Below are 23,385 nucleotides of genomic sequence, written 5' to 3' on the forward strand. Positions count from 1 at the left end.
CAGACCGATGAGCTTTGTAAAAATCGACGCGTTTCAGAAAGGCGGGGCATAGAGGAGAAACAATAATGTACAGTATGTGGAAAATAATGTGTTTTTTGAACCTTAAACCGCATAAACACATTTCATTACACCAAATACACAAAATAATGTTATTTTTAGCAACATCATATGACCCCTTTAAAAAATAATAATACATTTAAAAAAAATTTGTACAGTCAAATCTGCAGTCTTTGAGAAACTATTTGAACTCTTCATTATTCATTGTCTTACTTTTACAAAGTATTATAGCTGCCAGATTGAAAAATATATAATGAGCTGTACTGAAATGCGCTTTTCTTATTTAATTCTAGCAACATACTCTTGAAACTGTTGTTTCTGACCTTTACTAGGAAGGAAATTTAGAGACTAGGCCTGAACTTTACCGGAATAAACCTGTGCTATACCCCATATTTTGCGTGTGTGGTTGTGTTTAATGAGATCTCTCCAGCTCACTGTCGGTTTTGTGCTCGAGTCCATTATCACACTTTTAATTCTCCTCATGGAGGAAATCAACGGGCGGAATCATTAAGTGGCACCCGTGGCCTCTAGCCCACTCGTCCTCGCTCTCATCCTCACAAGGTTTCCACCCCAGCACAGCATCTGAGAGCCAACGCTCTTCAACCTGAACCGGTGTGCCGCAGGCTGCGTCTGAGAATAAAGTCCCTGAGGGCCCACAAGTACGTTTAGCCATCAAACCGAGGCAGTATGGCATTGAATGCTCCACAACAATAGAAATATCAGCTCTTACACTCTTAAAAATGAAGTTTCAAAAGGGTGATGCCATAGAAGGATCATTCTGGGTTCCCTAAAGAACATTTCAGTGAACAGTTCCTAAAATAACCTTTTTTTTCTTAGTGCAAAGAATTTTTTAATAACCTAAAGTACCATTTTCCAGTATAAGGACCTTTTTGTGGAATGGAAACGTTCCTTCACTCTTAAAAATAAAGTTTCTTTATCTGCATGAAGAACCTTCAACAACCATGGAGCCTTTCCATTCCACAAAAGGTTCTTATAATAGAAAAACAGTTCTTTAGATTATTACAATGTTCTTCACACTAAGAAAAACATGGTTCTTTTAGGAACTGTTCCCGGAAAGGTTCTTTGAGGAATCAAAAATGGTTCTTCTATGGCATCACTGCAAAAAACCCAATTTGGAACCTTTATTTTTAAAGGGGTCATATGATGCGATTTAAATTTTTCCTTTCTCTTTGGAGTGTTACAACTCTTGGTGCATAAAGAAGACTAAAGAAGACTAAAGTCTCAAATCCAAAGAGATATTGGACGAAGCGGAGTCAAGCCCGGGGTTGTCACATGTGGTTGCCACAAGCCTCCTTCGTCGTATCCGCCGCCTCTGCTCACTCTAGGGCACCGTGTGTGACGCTGTTTCGTTGTGAAAGCGAAACTACTTTGTTTGGTCTTCCAAAAATGGACACGACTAGAACCTGTTTGTAATTCCAGTGATTGGGGGAGAGATGAGAGAAAAGCGCCCGCAGACCTGGGAGAGGGCGGTATCCGAGAGAGAGTCGGAGCAGTGTGCGTTTGTGACCATATGCAAGACTGTGGAGGCAGAGAGCCGAGCAGCACTTTATTTTTGGTTCTATTTTTGTTTTGGGAGAAAATAAAGAGGTTTACCCGCCACCCCTGACTTCCTCGTCCTTCTTCCGAACTACGAACTGTATTATACTTTTATTCTCGCTGTAGTATTGTTGTTGCCGCCGCCATGTCGTGAAGGTGCTGTGTTTCGTTGTGAAAGCGAAACTACTTTGTTTGGCCAAATAATGTGTTTTTTGAACCTTAAACCGCATAAACACATTTCATTACACCAAATACACAAAATAATGTTCTTTTTAGCAACATCATATTACCCCTTTAAGGGTTGTTCATGGAACCATAGATGCCAATAAGAAGCCTTTATATTTAAGAGTGTATAGTTTTGAATAGAGAGAAAATAATGCTACAAAGTAAATTTCATTTTTGACGTTCACTGGATTATTAAAAAATAAGCATTACCATATGCTTATGAATGCATTTTCACATTTAATTTCCAGCACTATATATAGCATAAAACATGCATTCAGCCGTGCACAGATGGTTCGAGCCAAGAAGATGCAATTTAATAGATTTCGGGAAGGTGCAAAGTTTTATTGGCCTCATGCGTCGATGCCAATGATTTTCAGCTTGCAAGAAAACCCATCTGCTGAAATTAACTTAAGAGCGCTGGTTCAATAAGAGAAGAAAAAAAAACTTTATAAAAATGCCAACTTCATTACACAATCCATTATAGCGCAGTGCCAGGCGAGTGATTTATGCCGTGGCCGTGGTCTAAATAAGCCACGGAAGAGCGTGGTTGATTCTGACCTTTGCATAAACACGCAGAGACTAACGATAACGGTCTCGCTGACTCAACCCAACATAATGTGCATCTGTTGGTTAATTACATTTTAAGCTAATTGTTGTCTTTCTAGAGTAATGAAGCATAAAATTCATAATTCACGGGCTGTTCTTGTTGAAATGCGACGCATTAGTCTTTCTCTTTAACTTCAAACTGACATGTAAAGCGAATTTATAAAAAACATTTACACTCGCCAATTTAGCTCTCAGCATGACTGACGGGATTTTACCTTTGTTCTCTTACATCTGGGCAAAACCTCAAGTAAAAGCCGCCGTGGCTGAATGGACAGGGCGACATGTTGCTACTGGATAAACAAGTAATCTCAATGCCTGTGGCTTGTAATTGAATCAAGCTTCCAGAGGCACAAAGGTTGGTGTGTTTCAACACAATTATGAATGACGCTCTATTGATCCAGCCGTATTTTGTACATCGCCGTCAAAAACCATCCAGACCCTTTTACTCACACCTAAGATAAAACGCTGAAATGAGTCTCGCTAAAAGCTGCCATAAAAGTAATCTATCTGTAATAATAGAGTCCTAGTAGTGTGCTATTTGCAAAAATCTGAACAATAATATTAGGATGTGGAAAAACTTTTAAGGATTGACAAGTAAATCAATAAACCGACAATAAAGTGTTTCCTCTTTCTCTCAAAATCCACACACAAAACAGCCGTGTTGCACATTTAATAAGTTCATCAAATTTAAATTCCCTCAATGTTTACATGAACTTACATGGAAACTCCAGCTACAACACAAATCCTATTCTCAGCAGCTTTTGTATTACAAATAAATGATTGCTACAGTCAGAACAAAATCATTATTATTTTAATCTATCTTGAAAGAGTTCAATCTGAATGCACAATGAATGCAGAGTGTTGGGGCCCGACTTCATGAATATGCATGCCGATTGTTTGGCAATTAATGAAATACTGCTAAAAATTGTTAAATAAAGCACTGATGGAAGTGTTGGGATCTGTTCCAAAACCTAGTGAACCTAGCGATTGTATAGGCATCGTACGTCTTCTCATGTATCTTCTTTTTGCCAATTTAAAAAACGGCTTTACAAGTACTTGCTGATAAAGCAATCCCAAAATGCATTGCAAATTTACAGTTTTACTACATTTTCATGTGTTATGCATTTAAGGTATAAGCCATTTTGCTTATTACCACATTATTAGTTTAGCATCCTAGTAAGTAGTGTTATTTGTGTGCCAATGCACTTCAGGTCAGACGCTTGTGTGAGGTTGCTGCCTTCAAAGGCAGCCAGGCAGTAGAAAGCAAGGCAGCTTACTACAATTTACAGTCAATATAATACACAACGTCATTTTGTGTGTGCGAGTATGAGCCCTTCCTCTTTCACTCTGCCAAACACCAAATGGAGGCACTTCATAGCCCTCAGAAATCTCATGTGGTAAGAAGACCCCACCTGCAGGGTTGCCCTGATAAATCACCTCCCCAATGAATTGCATCTGAATTGCACCTGCAGTGCGCTGGGACCGTCAGAGGAATGGAAATCAGGGGACTAACAGCCTGTGGCCCTCCTCTCGCTAGGCATGCTAATGCTGTAGCGATTACCTAAACAGGAGTTCTGCCGGGGAACTCCATCTGTCCCATTCAGAATCACTATGCGTTGGCATGAGCCCCTGTTCACGGTGATGCAGGCACTCTCGGTAGACACGAACATCTCATATACTGCCATTCACATACATACACGTGTTTTCAGTGGCTAAATGAATGACAGCGCCTAAACATACTGCAGGCATGCTTATCAAGAGCAACATGTTTTAAACGTGCCATTTAAAGTGTCATGAAATCCCCAGTCAGTTTTCACCACATAATTCTGGAGCGTAGGCATGGAAAGTAGGCTCTTTGGTTTGGTTTTTATTTACAGTTAACAATTTAGCAAACTGTTTTATCTAAATCGACTTGCTAATGAAGAGAAAACACAAAATTTCAATCTGCAACAATACACAAATATGCAAAGGTCATTTTTTTCTGTAATTTAAAGTGCTAAAAAACTCAATTTTCATTTGAACCGTTTCAAATATAGAGCATTGATCCTTAGATAATTGGTCTGAGCTTTTGACACATTCACAGTAGGAAACGAATGCCGTTTTCGATGCCAAGTGTCAGACTGCATCTAGTTTCATATGAGCCACAGTATAACTCCATAACTCTATAAACTCTCTAGTCTAGCAAGCAAATACATTTGCAGCCAATGCTTCTGAACATTTAAAAAACGCCAAAGGAATAAAGCCACAGATTCTCATAAATAATAATAAAGGACTGTTGTTGTATAGGAATACTGTAGCAGCCAGCCATTTCATATTCAATAGCGTTCACTCTAGTGCTCTTTTTGTATCTAATACCATAGCATTTCATAGGCCTTTAAGTGGCATTCCTGTTGAGACCAAGCACATACACAGCCACATGCACATTTACATGCTCAACACTCAAGACAATGTCTCTTCTAATCGTGTTTAGCGTGATTGCTTCCTGATATCAAAGTCTGACATCTGACATGGTGTTACAGAAAAAGATCTGTGCTTGCAGTATGGGACATGCGTCATTTACTGCGGATGGGTCGTTCGGCACAACGTGTCTACATCAATCAGTCAAATCGCGGTCAGCTAATGAGTGTGGCATAAACAGCAGAGAGTTTCATTAACATTGTGTGGTTAATTGGCACAGGGCGGCCGTGAGTTGTTCCTATGACAACTACAATGAGCAGTCGGCCAGAAGTGTTATTTAGAATGCTTATTAAACATGAACAAGTAAAAATCTATTGTTGTCAAGAGGCCACTTCAGTCTACAGATATGGATATAACTCCTTATGGGACATACTGAATGCAGCCCATTCCCATAGAATTCCTAGAATCTCCTGGAAGCGTAGTGTTGTTCTAGCAAAGACTAGATTGTCACAGGTTGCCACTGCTGAACTTTAGCTGTTTACATCCATAAACAACAGTAGAAAAAAGCCCCCGGTTCCCTTAATTTCCACTGACAGGCATAGCAAAATGCCAGAGTTCATTTCGCTGTCGTATTTGCCCAGAAACAGTGATCTTCCTCCTGGGTAGGGAGACGTACATTTAGACTCTAATAGAGTTTGGGCGGCATCATTCTACGAAATCATCCTGCCTTGAGATTCTTCCAGGTCAACATGCACACACACTCTGTCACAACAACATATTTCAAACAACGGTAGTTTGAGTTATGTGAGGTCACCTGTGGTTATGAAGACCTTGAAAAGCAACTGGAAAAGACTTAGAAAGTAAGCTAGCAGAAACTTATCCAAAGAGACTTGCTTTGCACAAGAGGACAATATCCCCAGGCAACCTAGGGTTAAATACTTTGTTCAAGGATACAATAGCCATGTATTGCTTCTTGTGCCATTTTTACCTGCAATCTTTTGGCTCCTAATCAAGATTGTTAACCACTACACTACACTACCACTATGACTCGACAATTTTGTCAAACTTGGCAAATATGGGCTGGTCTTGATTGTAGGTTTTAATCTACACCCTTTCCAGCCCAGACTATTCACACCTACACTGTACTATAACCATCATTCACAACAGCTACAGACTACACCCCATTTACAGACCCCAGAAGGGCTAGTTTAGACCACTTATGGTACATTCAAACAGGGCGTCGGCGTCAACTCCTCTCGTTATTACTGTTTTCTATGTTCGTGGAGTAAATATTTTTTCATGGCTTTTTAAAGCCGGTGTTTTTCATATACGTTTGGCCAATCAGCGTACACTTATGTCACTGGTAGTTCCTACAGAACTGTTTTAGACTCTGCTCTGAAGTAAGAGCTAGTTCCCCCAAACAGAGTTCCTAGAACTAAATACGTTCCTGGTTCCTGCCAAAAAGCGGGTACTTCCGCAAATAGTTCTAAGAACTATGAAACTATGAGTAATGTTACACTATACTGAAACCACCATTCACAACATGGTTTCATGTCCCATTTCCAGACCCCAGAAGGGCAAGTTTAGACTTCTTATGGGACCCTTCTTACCTCAAAGGGAGTTAGCAAACATGATGGAGACATATGCCCCAATGACCCCAACAATTTCGTCACACTTAGCAAATGTGGGCTGGTCTTGATTGTAGGTTTCAATCTACACCCTTTCAATGCCCAGCCCAGACTGTTAACAACTACTCTGTACTATAACCACCATTCTTAACAGCTACAGACTGTCCCATTCCCGGGCCCCAGAAGGGCAATGCTAGACCTCTTATGGGACCCTGCTTACCTCAAAGAGCCTCATTATGTTGGTGAAAATGATCAAGACACATTTGCCATGATGACCCAAAAATTTTGTTGAACTTGGCAAATATGGGCTGGTCTTGATTGTAGTTTTCAATTTACATCTTTTCAAAGCCCATTCCAGATTGTTAAACACTACACTACACTGTAACCCCATTCACAACAGCTGCAGACTTTACCCCATTTCCAGTCCCCAGAAGGGCAGTGTTAGACCACTTATATAACCCTGGTTACCTCAAACAGCCTCATAATGTTGGCAAACATGATGGAGATACATTTGCCATAAAGACCCCAGCAATTTTGTCAAACTTGGCAAATTTGGCCTGGTCTCAGTTGACAAACAGTTACAGGCTACTCCCCACTCCCACATCACAAAAGGCTACATCCTCGGCAGTTATGGGCTGGTCTTGATTTTAGGAATCAGCCTGCACCCTTCTACACCCAGCCCTGATTATTGTCCACTACACTACGCAACATCCATCGTTGACAAGAACCAGATTATGAACCCCACTCCCAATCCCAAGAAGGACAAGTTGAGCCTTCTTACCTTAAAAAGCCTCAAGATGTTGGCAACCATGATGGAGACAGAGCTGGCAGCCGCACCAATGACTCCAACGATTTTATCTGGCTTAGCAAATATGGGCTGGTCTCCATTGGCACAGCGTACATCCGAACCGTCACGCTCAATGAGAGCTTGTACAAAGGTAAGCGATTGCTCCAGGGCGTAGGTGTCCCGCGAGCAGGTGTCCAGGATACGGGCCCCCAGCGTCACGTTGGGCAGCAGCTCTGGGTCTTTGTTGATGAGGTCAATGGCAAACAGCATTGCCTCCAGTCTGTGAATACCCTTCTCCTTCTTTAACTCCCCACAGGGAACGCCACGCTCACCCCGGGCGTGAACCGGAAACAGGCCACCCAGGATGATGTCGCCATCTAGACGGATAGAGTGGGCATACTCAACAGGTGGTGTCTCCACCCGCTGGAGGGAGACTGGCAACCAGTAGCAGAGGAAGAGGAGGAACTGGTATTGAGCCCGACTTATGCGTACAAGATCCATATCCACAGGGACGTTGGGGACAATGTGAGGAAATGTAGGTCCAAAAATTCCAGGTGGTGGGATTAAGGACTAATGGGGCAGCAGACGGACGGTAACATCCATGCCCATTTCAAAGCTGAAGTTGTGCATTCTGACCATTTAGAGTGTGACCACTGGAATTTCTCATGGGGCAAAAATGTCTGACGTACATGTCATGTGACTGGTAACAGGTGATATAAGGAGATGCAACAACGTCAAACAAGTGCCTTTCCAAATCAAGCTCCAAAACTCTCACATCTTCAGAAGCATCTAAAGAAAAGAAAACATTGTATGAGTAGCTGCACAAAGAGAAAATCAAACATGAGTCAGGCACAATATATGCAAGCAACAAAGCAAACTCATCAAACACACGGACATCTTGACAGGGAGGAAATAACATCACAGTCATTTGGAGCTCAGTGTGGTCTTTCATTTCTGCCTCACATAAAAAAAAAAAAATCAAGGCCGTCTTCTCTAACATTTGCATACACAACCAAAGACATTTCGCAGTGAGAGGAAATGTGTCTATTTGTGGACAATAGAGCTGTCGGGTTGATTTTTACAGTTCAGCCTTGTGGAATGTAGTGGGACAGAGGGTAATCAAGGAGAGTTATGGCAGACTGATCTTCACAACATTTTTTTTGTCAGGATCCAAAGATATAGAAATTTGGGCCAATGCAGATAGACCGTAATTATTATAATGTTAATTTTTACTGATATTATACACTATATTTTTCATTCAAAAGCATTTGAAATTAACTTTATGGTTTTAAAATGACATGTTATGTATCTGGAGAAGTATATGCTCTTGATACAAATATTGCACTCTGTCTTTCCCTGTGGGCTATCCTACAACAATCCACATTTCTTTCATTTTAGCCAAACCACACTAAGCTCCAAAATGAAGGCTGCTGATTTACACTGTTGTTGGCACACATCAAACACCTGAAACAGTTCAGAGAGTCGAGACAGAGAGAACCTCTCGTGAAACACCTCCACATCCCCACTCTACACTGGAGAGCCATTGTTACGTTACGCACAACCTTGCGCTTCCGAGACACATGCTGCGCAATCTGCCGCCTCCGTGCGCCAAGAGCATCACTCTACAACGTAAAGGAAGTCCATTGCACACTTCCGAGTGTGATTCTGCACTCCTGGTGAGCCACAAGTGCCACTGAAATTCCCACATTAACCCAGACACTATAGATTACGCAGAAAAAATCCCATCATTTTCCCTGGATTTTACTGTGAACTTTATACTACCTTAAAAACAACATTTCCCACTCTATACTGATTTATTTTAGTCTGTACCCCCTTCTATTCTAACGGCTCTGTTCTGTCTTAATGGTTCTATATTGCTGTATTGTATTCTAAATGACTCCGTTCTGTTCTGTTCTATTCTATACGGCTCTATTCTAATGACTATTCCGTTTTTCTACTCCATACATCTTCGGGGAAGACCAGTGCGCATTGGTTTCTCGAGTGCAGAGACTGCCTATTTGAATCGAATGTATTTGCATAAATTATAGTATATGTGCATATGCATAATTGGATTTGTTTCAGCCTAATATTCTACTCCTTTGCACGAATTAATCTCTATATGAGAGCTCGGGTCTTTACTCTCTTCTGTCGTTATATCAGAGACAGATGGAGTTTTTACCCTGGCAGACGCAGTGTGTCCCATTTCTATTTTTAATTTACACGAATCAGTATGTGTCAAGCAGAACCATCTTCTACTGGAGATCCCATTTTATTTCCACCAAGAGAATCTGTCTCATAGGAATCCAGAGCTCTTTCTCTCTCTTACAACTGTAGTTGGAAAAAAACGAGCGTATGCTTCTCCAAAAACACAGTCGCGTGCAATTTGGAGTTTATAGTCTGTAAATGCAACTCGTGAGAAAGACATGAGACGTTTAAAAATGCACAGCCTATACATTAATCACGCACATTTCTGGTTGATAATTCTGAATTTATGAGAGAAATAAACTGTACAAACCCAACAGTCCATGGGTATGAATCAGCATGCATGCATGCGTGTGCATTTACGCACATTCCTTTGATGCAATGCAATGCAATGATTCACAGTCTAATCAACACAGCCTCTGCAATCTCCTTCAATTCTTTATATACATCACGAATGCGCAAGAATTGTCTCATTGAAAGCGCAACTATTTTTTCTGAAGCAATAAAGTGCTTTTAAGTGACTATTGTCATCTTATAAAACACAAACAAGCTCTAAAGAAACAACTGTGACATTCATTTACGTTTCACAATAAAATTATCTTTTAGATCAGTTTTCGTACTCTAAAGATATTCATGAGCAGCATTTCAAACTGTATTTTCTTTGATAGTATAATACTTGCAGCATAAGAATACCATTTTAAAGCATACTAATATGAAAGTGCAGTAGATGTGAGATCTTACCTTCTTTCTGCTCTCAGAAGCTGGTTTGTGGTGCTGAAATGAACAGCGCATCACCACAATCCTCCCTGTGATTGTGATTGCTCTCTCTCTCTCTCACACACACACACACACACACACACACACCCTCTCTCTCTTCCGTGCATCACATGCAATCTTAAATGAAACATGCTCTCATTTCAGAAGGAAAATTCTCAGGAACGTTTGCTCAGAATGATTAAGGGAACACCCCTTCTTGTGCACAAAAATAGACGCAGAAGTGCAGGAATAAAGGAGAGGGTAAACGCAGGAATGTGAAGATCCTAACATTATTTTGGATTTTGCATTCAAATAAACAGACTATCTACCTCTAGAAACTGCATTAACACTTCGGTTTTTGAATGCGAATTCAGTTCAGTATTACCGAATTATGATGTCTTGTGTTTTCGGATGTACTCTAAATTATCCTAAAGCTCAATGGACAAACTCCAATTAAATTTATTAATTCAATGAGTCTGAATGCAAACAATTACTAATAGTTCCTAACAAATTTCAGCGCGTAATGGCAAATACTATTTATATATTCAATCATTATTTAAGCCATTTTAGATCGACCATCTGCTACTAACCAGTCACATCTGAACAAATTGAACTTGTATTTCCAAACAGTAAAACAGATTTTGGGGAATGTCAGATTTGGCTGGAATACACTTGCTGGTTTATAAATAGTGCACTATTGCCCTCTAGTGATATAAAAATACTTGATTAACCTAAATTATTTACTACATCACTCTTTGGGATTTAATCATCTTTAGCCTTTCTATAAATATAATCAATAATACATTTAAAGTCTCATTTTATATATAGAATCACAATAATGTGGTGTAAAACCATATTTTGATGAAAAAAAAAATCACAAACCTCTTTTAGTTCCGTCACAAACTCCTGGTTTGTAAATACTGTTATATCATAGAAATCCTGTTAACACGAGATGCCTTTATACATAACTTCAAAAAAACATCAATGCACATAGTCAATTTCTCTGTTTATTGTTGGTCAATACATTCATTTTAACAATGAGAAATAAAACTTCTACCAACGTTTATCCGTCAAGCCTCCGGAAGGCTAAAAAAATAATCATGGATCTACAGATTTGCACAGTGAATGCTTGTGAAGACCTGTTTACCTTTCTGTAAAATCTTAACAGACAAATGAGGAGAGAAATATAATGAAAGAAGCATCTAAAACTGATAGGAGATGAATTAATCAAAGAACTGCAGCGAAAAGGCAACTAAAAAGATCTCATAGAAAGCATTTAACATTTGCCTGCAGTTCATATAAGGACAACTGGTTGTCTTCCTCAAAGCATGTGCTTGTTCAAACATAAAAGATCCTTTTCCCTTAAAATAACTGAAGTAGTATCTGAGTTCATAACGTTCCAGTGGTCTTCAGTGTCCAGTTTTCTCAGTAACAGAAAAGACAGACATCCAGATCTTACTCCATACGACTGCACTGAATACCAATGAGCCTGATGGGTGTCAATAGCCGACGTTCAGCTGCTGTCTGCAGGAGTTCAATGCCATCTCGCCAAGAGCATGTGTGCCTTGAAGCTCCACCTGAGGCTAAACCTGCTACAACAGGATCCTGGAACAAACGTCTACTTGGTTTTGGATGGAAATGTCAAATCTTATTGATGGCAGCGGGGGAATGGAAAGCATATGTATTTCCTCTCATATCTGAGAGTGGTCAGAAGCACTCATAAATGGTTAATAGAATGCAGCTGAAAATATTGTACCGTTACATTGACATACATTCTCCTGTATGGACAATGGAAAAGCTCTTAAAAGCCCACACACATTTCGGAGGGTTTCTTATACCCCACTTATGTTTTAAAGTTTTTTTGTTAACTTTTTGTAGTACAGCAATGTTTCTTTGACTTTTTTTTAGTGGTTCTGATTTTCTTTGTGACTCTCACTGTCCAGTATATCTTTCCACAGTTGCTGCAAGTCCAGTTTGCTGTCAGAAGATATCTAATAAAGAGAGACAAAAGGAGACACAAAATACTATCATAACATTATCAAGGATTTGTAGAGAGTTAGCATGATGTCTCAGACATGGTAATACCACATTATGAGAGGATACCATGATATTCTTTAAAGTGTCTTGGAGTACATTGTAAGTTCATGGTCAGTTAAACTGATTTAAACAGTTCACAATATATATATATATATATTTGTTATTTTATAGTAGGGATGCACCAAAGTTAAAACTCTGGCTGATACCAGTAAACCGATAATTGCTTTTATGTTATGCTATTTTGTCTGAATGAATAATAAAAAAAAAAATCCAACATTATAAAGTAAAATTAAACATTTTAAATTCTACAAGTAAATTTAGGCACTACAACATTATTATGAAAAACCGATATTCATTTTTAGATTTGCTAAAGATTATATTTAAGAGGGTTATTAAATTATTTTTAAATATTTTCTTTCTCATTATCTCACTTTAAGTTAATCTAAATGTAAAAATGCTTAATTATATATATTTAAAAATATATATAATTAAATAATATGCCGTCCGATATGGTACCGATATATCGTGTCTCCCTACGATAAAGTGCAAGAGACTGTGAGCAGCTGAATGGTTTCCACTGAAGGGACTCCAGTACATTATCACTTAAGCAACTCTCTGCCACATGTCGACTGGGAGCGGGCGGTAATCCAGCCTTCATGTGTTTTCATGTTACATATAACTTACTGCAACCCAGAGACAAACACAAGGAATAAGACCCAGAGGAACAAGTGAAATGCTAACTGTCAGACTGACATATGGACTTCTATCACAGGGAGAAAATGGGGCATTAATGGGGAAAAAAGCAAGTCAAAAAAAGGACATGTATACCCAAGGCAACTCTGTCACCCTTATTTGAAGATCAGAGAGCTTCTCTTGTCTCTCCGGTCCTGTGATAGAACGGCGTGATTAATTGGCCCGGCTGAGCAGAGTGCTGTTTCCAAGGACATGGGTGAGTTATCTTAATTGCTTCTTAAAGAAGCCCCCCTCACCGCTCAACTGGCAACCCAAGGGCTCTTTAAACCTTGAGGTGAGACCGGGGTGGCCTAATTTCCGGGGCCTTGCTGTGGCATCCATGCTTCATTCTTCCGTGCAGGAAGTCCACCCTGGGATTTCTCTCATTCATTAACAGCAAGGCTGTGGCAGCAATCCGCCAGCCAAAGCACAATTCCTTTCTCCCACTGCAACACACCATCTGCTGTACCATCGAAGTTCAGAAAACAGGAAACAGCTGCACACAACCTTTTAAGTGAGTTGCCTACCTAGACAGCCTTTTAAGGTATCATAAACTCACTCCCAACTAAGCATCAGGATTTAAACTAAAGGTAGGTAGCATTACACTGTTGACTTCTAAAATGTTTTAGCCAGATCAAAGGCAGAATTGCATATGGTTTTTGCAAAGAAGGCAATTGCAGAATGCACTGTGATGATGTAATCTGGCTTCTAAGATGTTTTGATTAAATTCGAAGGCAGAACTATGTATCTTTTGCCAAGAAGGCAACTGCAGAATGCATTGCAATGAGCTAACTGAAAAGTGAAAGTTGGTGAACAATGCAGGAGAAATGTCAACAATAAATACTAGTATTTTATTCAATGCCTAGGGCCATGTCCACACATACACAGGGCATTTTTATATAGCTTTTTATCAAAAAAATCTCCGTCCACATGAAAACGCAAACGCATGCTATGAAGCACTGTCAAGAGCATGCCAAACCAACAGGTGGCGATATAATCTCAACCGTAAAGCCATGTTGGCCAATCAGAAGCCTGAAAAAGTTTCCAGTAGGCGGAGATAACAGTAGTGATGGCGAGATGAAGCCTCATGAAGCATTGAAGTGGTTCAAAAAAGGGTTCATTTCTCGAGGCTTCATTTGCTCACACTACCACCTGGTGGCCAAAGAGTGTAAAACAATCAGATACATTACAGATGACCTGATGTGCTCTGTGATACACTGTATTTTGCGCCAGTTAAGGCTTAGAAATAATGGTGAATTTCCACATAGACTAATCCAGGGCTGTCCAAACTCGGTCCTGGAGGGCTGGTGTCCTGCAGAGTTTAGCTCCAATCCCAATTAAACACACCTGAACCTCTATTTATATGAATAAAATGTGTGTTTTCTAGTGGTATATAATAATTGTATAACATAATATAACATAACTGTGTAATAAACGTATTGGCTTGAAATGAATGGGGCTATCAAATGTGTGTAAATGAAGTCTTTGCTCATAATAGGCAGGAGGGGCAATATTATTGGTCTAAAACTGGAAAGTGACTGGGTTTAACAGGGCAGAGGACTGTGAATTTACAAGATTTGAACCGCTTCCTGAACCAGTCTGGCCAAGCGAGGCTTTGAACGTCATCAATGACATCATTGCTCTAAAGCCATACAAGCCACGATACGCGATTCACTGAAAGCTGCCGGGATTTCTCGGCACACGCTCCGAAGCCTCGGCACAGAACGTAACATCACTAGATAACAGTGCATGCTCCGACGTCACAAGCCAAAAACTCCGGTTTCGCTGTCCACACGATAACACTGCAACCGGAGTTTTTGAAAATCTTCACCCTGGCAGGAGTTTTCAAAAATGTTCGGTTTCAGTGACCTGATGCAGCGATTGCGTGTGGACGAACGGCCAAACCGCATAGAAAAAGCTGTGGTTTTGAAAATAACCGCATTCGTGTGGACAGGGCCTTAAAGTGTTGAGAATAATACTTTGTGTATGCTATGTATTGCTCCAAAAGTAGTTGTTAGCTTAGCAACAACAGTAAGTCAAGTAGCACTATTATTTGCTGAGTTACTCCCCAGCTAAAAAAATATGTTCTAAGAAGGTTTTACTAACATTCCTATTGAGTTATAAAAACATTGGGCCTCATTCATGAAACACGAGCAGAACGATTTTTTGTGTAAATCATTCGGAAAGGTGTTCTGACGTAAATTTTCGGATTCATGAAAATGTTTGTATTTTTGAAAATGTTAGTTGGTACGAAATAAATTTACACCTGCTCCCTACCATGTGTAAATGGTGCATAAAACATTCAAACGTTCTGTATTCTTTTAGACAAACCGATGACACTGCATTTTTATGAACTATGTATTAGAATGATATTTAACGAGTTCATTTGCCCTGTCTTTTTTTCGTTTTTTACTCTTTAACTTTGGGTAAAACGCAGAGCTCGTCACTGTCCCTTTTTTCACAGCCGTCCAATCACAGTGGAGGAGGGGCGGGACAAACATTACATTGACCAACCATGATCATACTTGTACAACACAACAATGGAGAAGTTAATATTGCTGGTTACTGCATTTTTATATTCAGTAATATTCTTCAAAATAAGATACTCGTAACATGTTACTGCAGTGAATATTCCAAATCATAGCAAACAACACGTCCTCCAAAGCTCTCTCAAGCACCACCAGCTGGTCGTTTTCAGAAGAGCACCAGGCATTATGTCAGCTGGCTAAAAACGCTCTGGTGGACACACGTTAATTTATTCATTATGAGAATTTACTCATATATTTACGAATGTTTCATGAATGAGGCCCATTATTTCTGAATGTTCTCTGAATGCTCAAAACATCCAGTTTTTTAAATGTTTTATCATTTTTTCTTGGTTATGGGAATGTAAAGGAAACATTCCACTTCATCATTTAACATTATGGGAATGTTACCTTTGAATTTTCTCTGAACGTTCTGAACTCTGAAAGTAGTAACATTTAAAGACGGTTCGATGGACATCCAACTAAAACGTTTCAGGAAAAACCGTTCTATGAAGAGAACACATTTTGAGAACATTATTAAAGACCAGATAACTTTGATAACGTTTGATAGAACGTTTGTTCATAACTTGGGGAGAACCTTGCCAAAAAGTTCTGAGAACGTTCCCTGTTAGCTGGGTCCCTAGGTAAAGCGTTCCATATTATTTACTTATGAGGCTTCGTTTCAGTTAGTATCCTGCCCTAAAAGGAACTACAGTACCTATGGAGGAAGTAGACAGCAAGGTAGCTCACAAGGTTTGGAACAGAGTTTGTGTAGTGCATTGATTCAGAGGCACTCACCAAAGCATGACCTTGGATCTTGTTCTGATACCTGCACTCCTGGTTGCGGATTTCAGGTGGCTTCTCTTGTGCAACCCTAGGTATCTTGTCTTTTTAAAGCTCTGCCCACAGATGTTGCACACGTGCAGAGATTTTTTGGTAGCACCCCCTTTTGGGCTACTAGGCTTTAATTTTTTGTTATGGGTCACTTCCTCGTTGTGGCGCTTCTTATTGCTGGTCTTCAAGGTCTTTTTGCCCACTATGCCAGGAGCTTTTGGAGGCAAGTTCCTGCGTGTCAGATATGGTGAAGTGTGGTTGTGGTGGACATTCACTTCTTCTTGTCGACCTTGAACTTTCTCCTCTTCTTTGTTCAACACGACTTCCGCTGGCTTCTTGACGGCGTAGCTCTCCAGCGACTGGGAGATCCTGCTCAGGTAGGAGGACTTCTTCTTGTGGAGCTCTGAGAGATGGCGTAACACGTCCCTCTTTCGGCGTGTCTTGTAGCGGCAGAGCGGACAGCAGTAAAACTTGACAAAGAAGTCCGTGCCATTATCCGTGTGCAGCTCAATGTGTTTCTCCAGGTTCTGCACGGAGCTGAAGGTCCGCCTGCAGAGCTTGCAGAAGCATGCCTTAAAGTCAAAGCCTATGGAGAATTGAGCCTTGGATGAGACCTTGTCCTCCTTGGGGCTCTTCTGGTTCTGGGTGTCAGATAAAGAGCTGGGACTAGTGTTGGGATTGTCTGGAACTTTACCGTTGGGCATTTTCTTGGAGCTGGACGTGGAATCACTGGAGTTGGTTGTGGAGCCAGAAGATACAATCTTGTGTACAGTCCACAGGTGTCTTCTAAGGTGGCCTCGTACCCTGTACGTCCTGTTGCAAATGAGGCATTTGCAGGGGGCCAGGTCTTTGTCACATGCTTCTTCTGTTGGCTCCTCAGGTTCTTCGCTATCCTGATGCCTCTTTTCTGCATCTTCCTCTCCCTTCTCCATGTTCTCACTCTCCTCTTCCTCATCAATAAAATTGTTCTCCTCTTCTTCCAACTGGACCTCCTCCATGTACGGTTCCTGGCTGTTGGAGTGGTAGTGTCTCCAGCTGTCTTTGGTCGTGTGGTTTGGGCTCCGAGATGAAGGTGGCAGGTTATCTTCTTTGGACAGGTACTGGTACACAGCATTCTGGTTGCCAGCAATGGGCTCCAGTTTCAGTATATATTCCTCTTTATCAGATTGGGGATAGATAGCTTCAAGAAGTTCTTTAATGCTCTTCTTGCCATCTCCAGAAACGCCTGGAACCAGAAGTAGACCTTAGTTAAAGGGGCCATATTATAGAAAAATTGGGGGGATATTAAAGATTACTATGTAGATACACTATAACATTTATTACATATAGTTCACCCAGAACATTTGATGAAACAATGGGCCATTGATAAATCAGTTATGACATCCCAACCATAACCTAATTAACATGATCATCTATGTTTGTAGGTCATCAGCATACAGTATTCAACAACTTGACAAACCTTGATTAATGGCAGTGTGAAATATGTTAGCATGCAAAGTTTAACCAATCAAATTTACATATAGAAGTCTTAAAGGTACAGTAGCATAAATGCTATCTATTTATTAAAGGGGACATGAACTGAGAAATCAAAATTCCTTTGATCGTTTGATATATAAGAGGTCATTGTGCTATAAAACATTCTGTAAGTCTAAAAACAGCTTATATTGAAGCCAATCTGCCAAAACGACAGCTTGTGGAATGAACAACGCTATATGAACAAGCAGAATTGCAAACACCAATCATCAATTGTGCTTTATTGCCATAAGTCAATGAAGAATACTCTTTAGGAGAAAATGAAAAGTAAAAATGCAGTGCTGTACTAACCATCAGGTTCAGGCATTCGAGTGAAACAATAAATTTCCTTGTGTTTGATCAAATTGGGAAGGCCTCGGAAGAGACTGCGGCAGAGTTTACATTCAAAGATTGTGTCCACCTCTTTGAGGAGAATGTGTTTCAGCTGTGCAGTACCTGCAAGTAAGCGCAAGAGGGCAGTGATTAGACTTATTGGGATTCTGTGTTGGCTCAGTCGATGCTTGTGACGATTGGGGTTAGATTCTCCACATAGTTTCCATTTCATTCTAACTGTTCAGTCTACTACATTCATAAAGAGAGGAAACAGAGCTTAGGTAACACATTGTGAACAGACACAGCACCTGTGCGGAAACATTCAATGATCTGCTGGATGCCAGATTTGGAGGTTAGCAGCGGTGTTTGTAGCAGAGGAGGATCTCCAGGTTCTGTGGAATAGACTGCAATAGAAAAACAGTGTATTCTTACAGTATATCCATTAATTATTTACAACATGCAAACTAGACGTTTGAAATGTTCAGAACAGTTTTAAACCAATAGATTTGCTGCTGTAAACAGAGAAAAGGCATAAAGCATCATTCTAAACTCCAGTATATTCTAAATGCTCATAGAGAAGGTTTTTCCTTTGCATCACAGAAAACTCATCCAATTAATCATGCACCTCAGTTATAATGCTGCTTATCTCTCCTATTAACACCTATCACAGGCCGTCAAGGTGAATCTCTGAATAATCCTCTCCAGACAAACTCATTATACAGAAATGATGATCTGAAGTTTAGTTTGCTGCTGTGCTCCTGCCAGTATGTTTTGGATGGCAGATCTCGCCGATATGAGTCATATCCATTCAGAGGTTCAGCTTGTGCTTTCTAAATGAGTTTTTATTAAAGTTTGCATTATTGATGGCCGCTGCCTGCGACTGTCTAGATGAGTATTTGCGAAAACGTCTGGCTCTGAAACAAAAGCTTTGATTTAATACACATCTCCATTTTTCCACTGGATAAATGGGATAATATCTCTTCTGTTTGGGTTATGTATGCCAATATTTCAAGGTGGTGATTAATGAAGCTCTAGTTTGTGGAGACTATTACAGAAAGGGCTTTTATTAGTGGAGTTTGCAATAGCAAATATCACTAGTATTATTATTGCTCATACTCAAGGTTAAGGATCTGAACCAACACTATAGCATCATGCCGGCGAGTTTGCACAAGCAAAACCTGTTATATTTTCTTAGAAATCTAGAAATGTTAAAGAACCGATGATCTAAAACGACTATAAAAGAGCATTTTCCATCACCAAAGCTACGTGGGAACAGATACACAGTGGGAGACAATAACTCTTCACTACTTGAAGAGGTGAAAAATCAATCGTGTGTGAAGATACGGGGCATGAACACAGCTGTGGATAAAGCGACCAAATCAGTCGGAGATTGATGGGGATGTTGGGGAATTTATGGCTGGACCAGCCCAGAGCCCAGCGGTGTGTTTACAGCGGCCCTCAGAGACTCGCCTTATATTGGAGGTGTTTTATGACTGTGTGAGGGAATTTCCTACAGGAACGGCCGGAAATTTGCCAATGTCAGGACGGCTAGGTGAGGAGGTGGCAGTCAACACACACCTACACACACTCAGAATCAATCTAGGGCTCTGCGGTTGAACACCGCTGACTGATGTTTGTGCTATAAAGGGTTGGTGTGATGATCTATGCGTCAGTTTCCACTAAACAGTTCTGTCTGTACACAAGAGCCAAGTGTCAGATGAGAGATTTTTTTTTCTGGTAAATAAAACTTGATTTACTCACTAGCTTGCAGATAGTAATACATAAAAGCGTTAAAAATATTTAAATTATTTGGTGATTTCGTGGTAAGTTTATCAGAAATAATATATATTTAAAAGTTGATCAACTTGAACTAAAAAAAAAAAAGTTACCTTGGCAAATAATTGAAATAAATATGTTTAAGTACTAAAATTACTAAAACCAAAGCTGGAATAAAAATAAATTAAAGCTATATAGTTATATGAATAAAACTAATAAAAATGACAAAAGCATATAAGAAAAACTACCAAGCTAAAATTAAAATGAAAATGTAAAAATAAAAGCTAGTTTAAAATACTGCAAATAATTTTTTTAAACCTACTAAAAATTACACACAAATTACTAAAATGAACTTAACTGAAATTATAAAAACAAAAGCTAATTCAAAATATAAAAAAGACTAAAACTAGTCTAAAATTAAAATTAGAAATAAAAAAATCTGAATTCAGAATATGTTCAAAATTTTAAGTCTAATAAAAATGACAAAATCACATAAAAATTACTAAAACTAAAATGAAAACTGAAACTATAAAACCAAAGTTAATTCAAAATATAAAAAAAAAACTAAAAAATGACTAAAACATTCTAAAATAAAATGAAAACTTAATATAAAATCAAAATCAAAATATAAAGAAAATTTAAAAAACAATAAAAATCTAATTATAAAAAACCTAACAAACAAAAATGTCCTTGACAAAAATGTCAAAAGCACTTGAAAATTACTAAAATAAAACTGCAAATGTAAAAATAAAAGCTTATTAAAATATTTATAAACACTATAATAGTATATAAATAATACTAAAATAACACTGCTGAGATCATACCAGGGAAATCAGCTAAACTGGAAATATGAAAGGAAAAATATGCAAATGTAATAGGAAAAAAGGGGAAAACAAGTTTATATTTCTTTGGTTATAATATATAAAAGGTTTACTAATTTATTTTAGTTTTGTATGCTCAAAATTAATATTGGAATTGAAAGGAACACTCTTTCTTCAAAGCATATAAGAGATTTAAATTCATTTCAACCATTAGTAAAAACAAAGCATGAAAACGTAAGGTGAACAGGAAGTGACCCTGCTACATCCAATCACTTTCACGCAGACCTCAAGCCCCTCCCCTGAACCCACCTCTCATCACAGGGGGCGTGGCCTCTTGACCTCCCAGTATAATGGGGCAAAGGGCAGCTCAATCAATGCTTCAGTCACAATCCACACAAACACTTTCATTTCAGCATCATACTACAATTATAAACATGATAGAAATCTTTATATAGGACAAACTAATTTATAAGGAGCTGATCATTACTTGATAAAAAGCCTTTGACAATTGCACTTTGCTTGATTCAGTAACCTGAAGTGTAAGTTACCACCAATTCACACTAGTTTATGTATGTGTGTGTAAATTTATCTTCCTTTACAGGAATAGGCTGAGGGGGAGGGGCATGACCTCTCCACTGCAAGGGTCACAGACTCTAGTGACCCCTACTGAGTGAGGAACAATAGCAGGCCATGGAGGAATTTGCTGTAATCCTCTAATAGGGAAGGATCAGAGCCGATGGGCCGCTTTTAAAATGCATTTACTCTTGTTCGGATTATATCCATTCATGTGGACCGGTCAGAATGGATCCCAATGGTCAAGAAGCGTGTAGGATGTATTACATGTAGTAATCATTTAAGATTCAACAAACAGGCAGAAAGCGGAAGTTTACCTAGCGTCTTGCTCGCATGGTCAGGCCCGGGCACAGCGGCCTCACCTGTGATCTCATCCGTCTGACAAGACTTCTCATTGGCTGGGGTTTCCTCCATCTCTGAACCACCTCAAATGTGTCTCTGTGGAGAAAGGGAGAACAGCAGAGCAATAAACAGCGATGCCAAACCCTAAACCAGTGGTTTTCAACCTTTTTTTCCACCGGGCCACACTATGGTCCAAGTGCAAGTCTCGCGGGCCGCACGCATATCATTTACATATTATAGCCTAAATATTATGATATCTAATCGATTACATTCATTGAAATAAATAAATAATTCTACTCCCCATAAATAACACCCACTTTTGTGAAATTCGGCTCGAAAGGAGTAACAGCAAAATCATAGGCAGAGTTTCACTTTTATGCGTGGGGGGGCCCACTGGTAGACGAGCCACGAGCACTTTTTTATATGTTCTACATTTCATGTATTTATGTAACACATATTCTACATTAAAAAATACATTTAGAATGAACAATAACTCAGCATGGTGGGCCGCATTTGAATTCGTGACGGGCCGCATGCCCGCGGGTTGAGAACCACTGCCCTAAACGGTACTGCAGAGAGCTTTTATAGCATGATATATTGACAAAAACCTTTAAATCTAGCTTATTTTATAGTACTATAATTACTAAATTGAATTTATAAATGTATAATATGTCTGATTATTAAATGTAGTTATTGTTTATCAGTCTAGATGCAGTGTCAGACATCATGTCTTTAAATTAGGCTTTTTTCCCCCATATTTTCCAGAATGTGTTTTTTTTATTTTTATATCTAAAACATGCTGCCACTTTTACTCCAAAGCAACTTACATAATGCAATTAACTTCAAAACACAAAGTGTGCAAAGCAAGTTTATTTGTATGGTGCATTTAAATCATATAAATTTGTATAAATTTGTATCATTTATGTTTGTTATAAAAAAAAAACATTTCGATTCTGAATACAATTAAATTTAAAGAACTTGTTGTGGAGTGACAGGAAAATAAAATACATGTTTATAGTTTTAATCATGTTTGCAATAATGTTTCTAAACATTTCATTTTTATTTGCTGGTATTTTACTTTTTTTCTAAAAAGTAATAATGAAATGTGACTGATGCAAATTTGTGTTATTTCCCTTAAAGGGCACCTATTATGTCCCTTTTTACAAGATGTAATATTGGTCTTGGGTGTCCCCAGAATGTGTCTGTGAAGTTTCAGCCCAAAATACCCAACAGATCATTTATTATAACAGCTGGAAAATGTCATTTTTGGGGTGTGTCTAAAAAAGAGCTGTTTTGGAGTGTATCGCTTTAAATGCAAATGACACCAGAAGAGGGTGTCATGTATCGTCTCTCTGCATTGCATACCTACACTAATAAACAGCCGGTAGAAGCAACATAACTGAGAACGAGAGAACCGGTGTTTAGCTGTACATATGGGAAGCCAAATGCACTGAAAATGGGAAGAAACAGTGCAATGTTACAGAGCTTGCGCCGCGCTGACCTGTCATCGGCGTGGATCAATTGACCGAGCCGCGCAACCGCGCTACCGAACGAATCTCGCGATACGAACGGCGCGAACTAATCTCACAAGCGCGGCGTTGATCAGTTATAAATACTTAATGTACGCACACAAATACGGTTAAAACGCTAAGCACTATAACGACATGACATTCACAAAGGAAACT

General features: G+C 39.2%; 2 protein-coding genes across 5 annotated transcripts in view; both read right to left on the reverse strand.

Moving 5' to 3' along the window:
• LOC107658943 (metabotropic glutamate receptor 8) overlaps positions 1-10,255 on the reverse strand; it is a 198,639-nt gene extending 188,384 nt beyond the window's left edge. Inside the window, exons 1-2 of the mRNA XM_016447669.1 lie at positions 10,201-10,255; positions 7,252-8,046 (exon numbers count right to left, since the gene is read on the reverse strand). Of these exons, the coding sequence (XP_016303155.1) occupies positions 7,252-7,758 (507 nt within the window). The 5' untranslated portion in view covers positions 7,759-8,046; positions 10,201-10,255. The remainder of the gene's footprint in view (positions 1-7,251; positions 8,047-10,200) is intronic.
• Positions 10,256-11,209: 954 nt separating this feature from the next.
• The window catches only part of LOC107658945 (zinc finger protein 800-like), a 20,530-nt gene continuing 8,354 nt past the window's right edge, over positions 11,210-23,385 (reverse strand). For all 4 annotated transcript variants that reach the window (XM_016447678.1, XM_016447677.1, XM_016447676.1 and 1 more), the window contains exons 2-6: positions 21,676-21,796; positions 18,497-18,592; positions 18,168-18,311; positions 16,308-17,568; positions 11,210-12,206 (exon numbers count right to left, since the gene is read on the reverse strand). In XM_016447678.1, the coding sequence (XP_016303164.1) occupies position 12,206; positions 16,308-17,568; positions 18,168-18,311; positions 18,497-18,592; positions 21,676-21,772 (1,599 nt within the window). In that variant the 5' untranslated portion in view covers positions 21,773-21,796 and the 3' untranslated portion in view covers positions 11,210-12,205. The remainder of the gene's footprint in view (positions 12,207-16,307; positions 17,569-18,167; positions 18,312-18,496; positions 18,593-21,675; positions 21,797-23,385) is intronic.

The sequence above is a fragment of the Sinocyclocheilus anshuiensis genome, unplaced genomic scaffold (genome assembly GCF_001515605.1).
Source record: "Sinocyclocheilus anshuiensis isolate Anshui unplaced genomic scaffold, SAMN03320099.WGS_v1.1 scaffold283, whole genome shotgun sequence".
NCBI lineage: Eukaryota > Metazoa > Chordata > Actinopteri > Cypriniformes > Cyprinidae > Sinocyclocheilus > Sinocyclocheilus anshuiensis.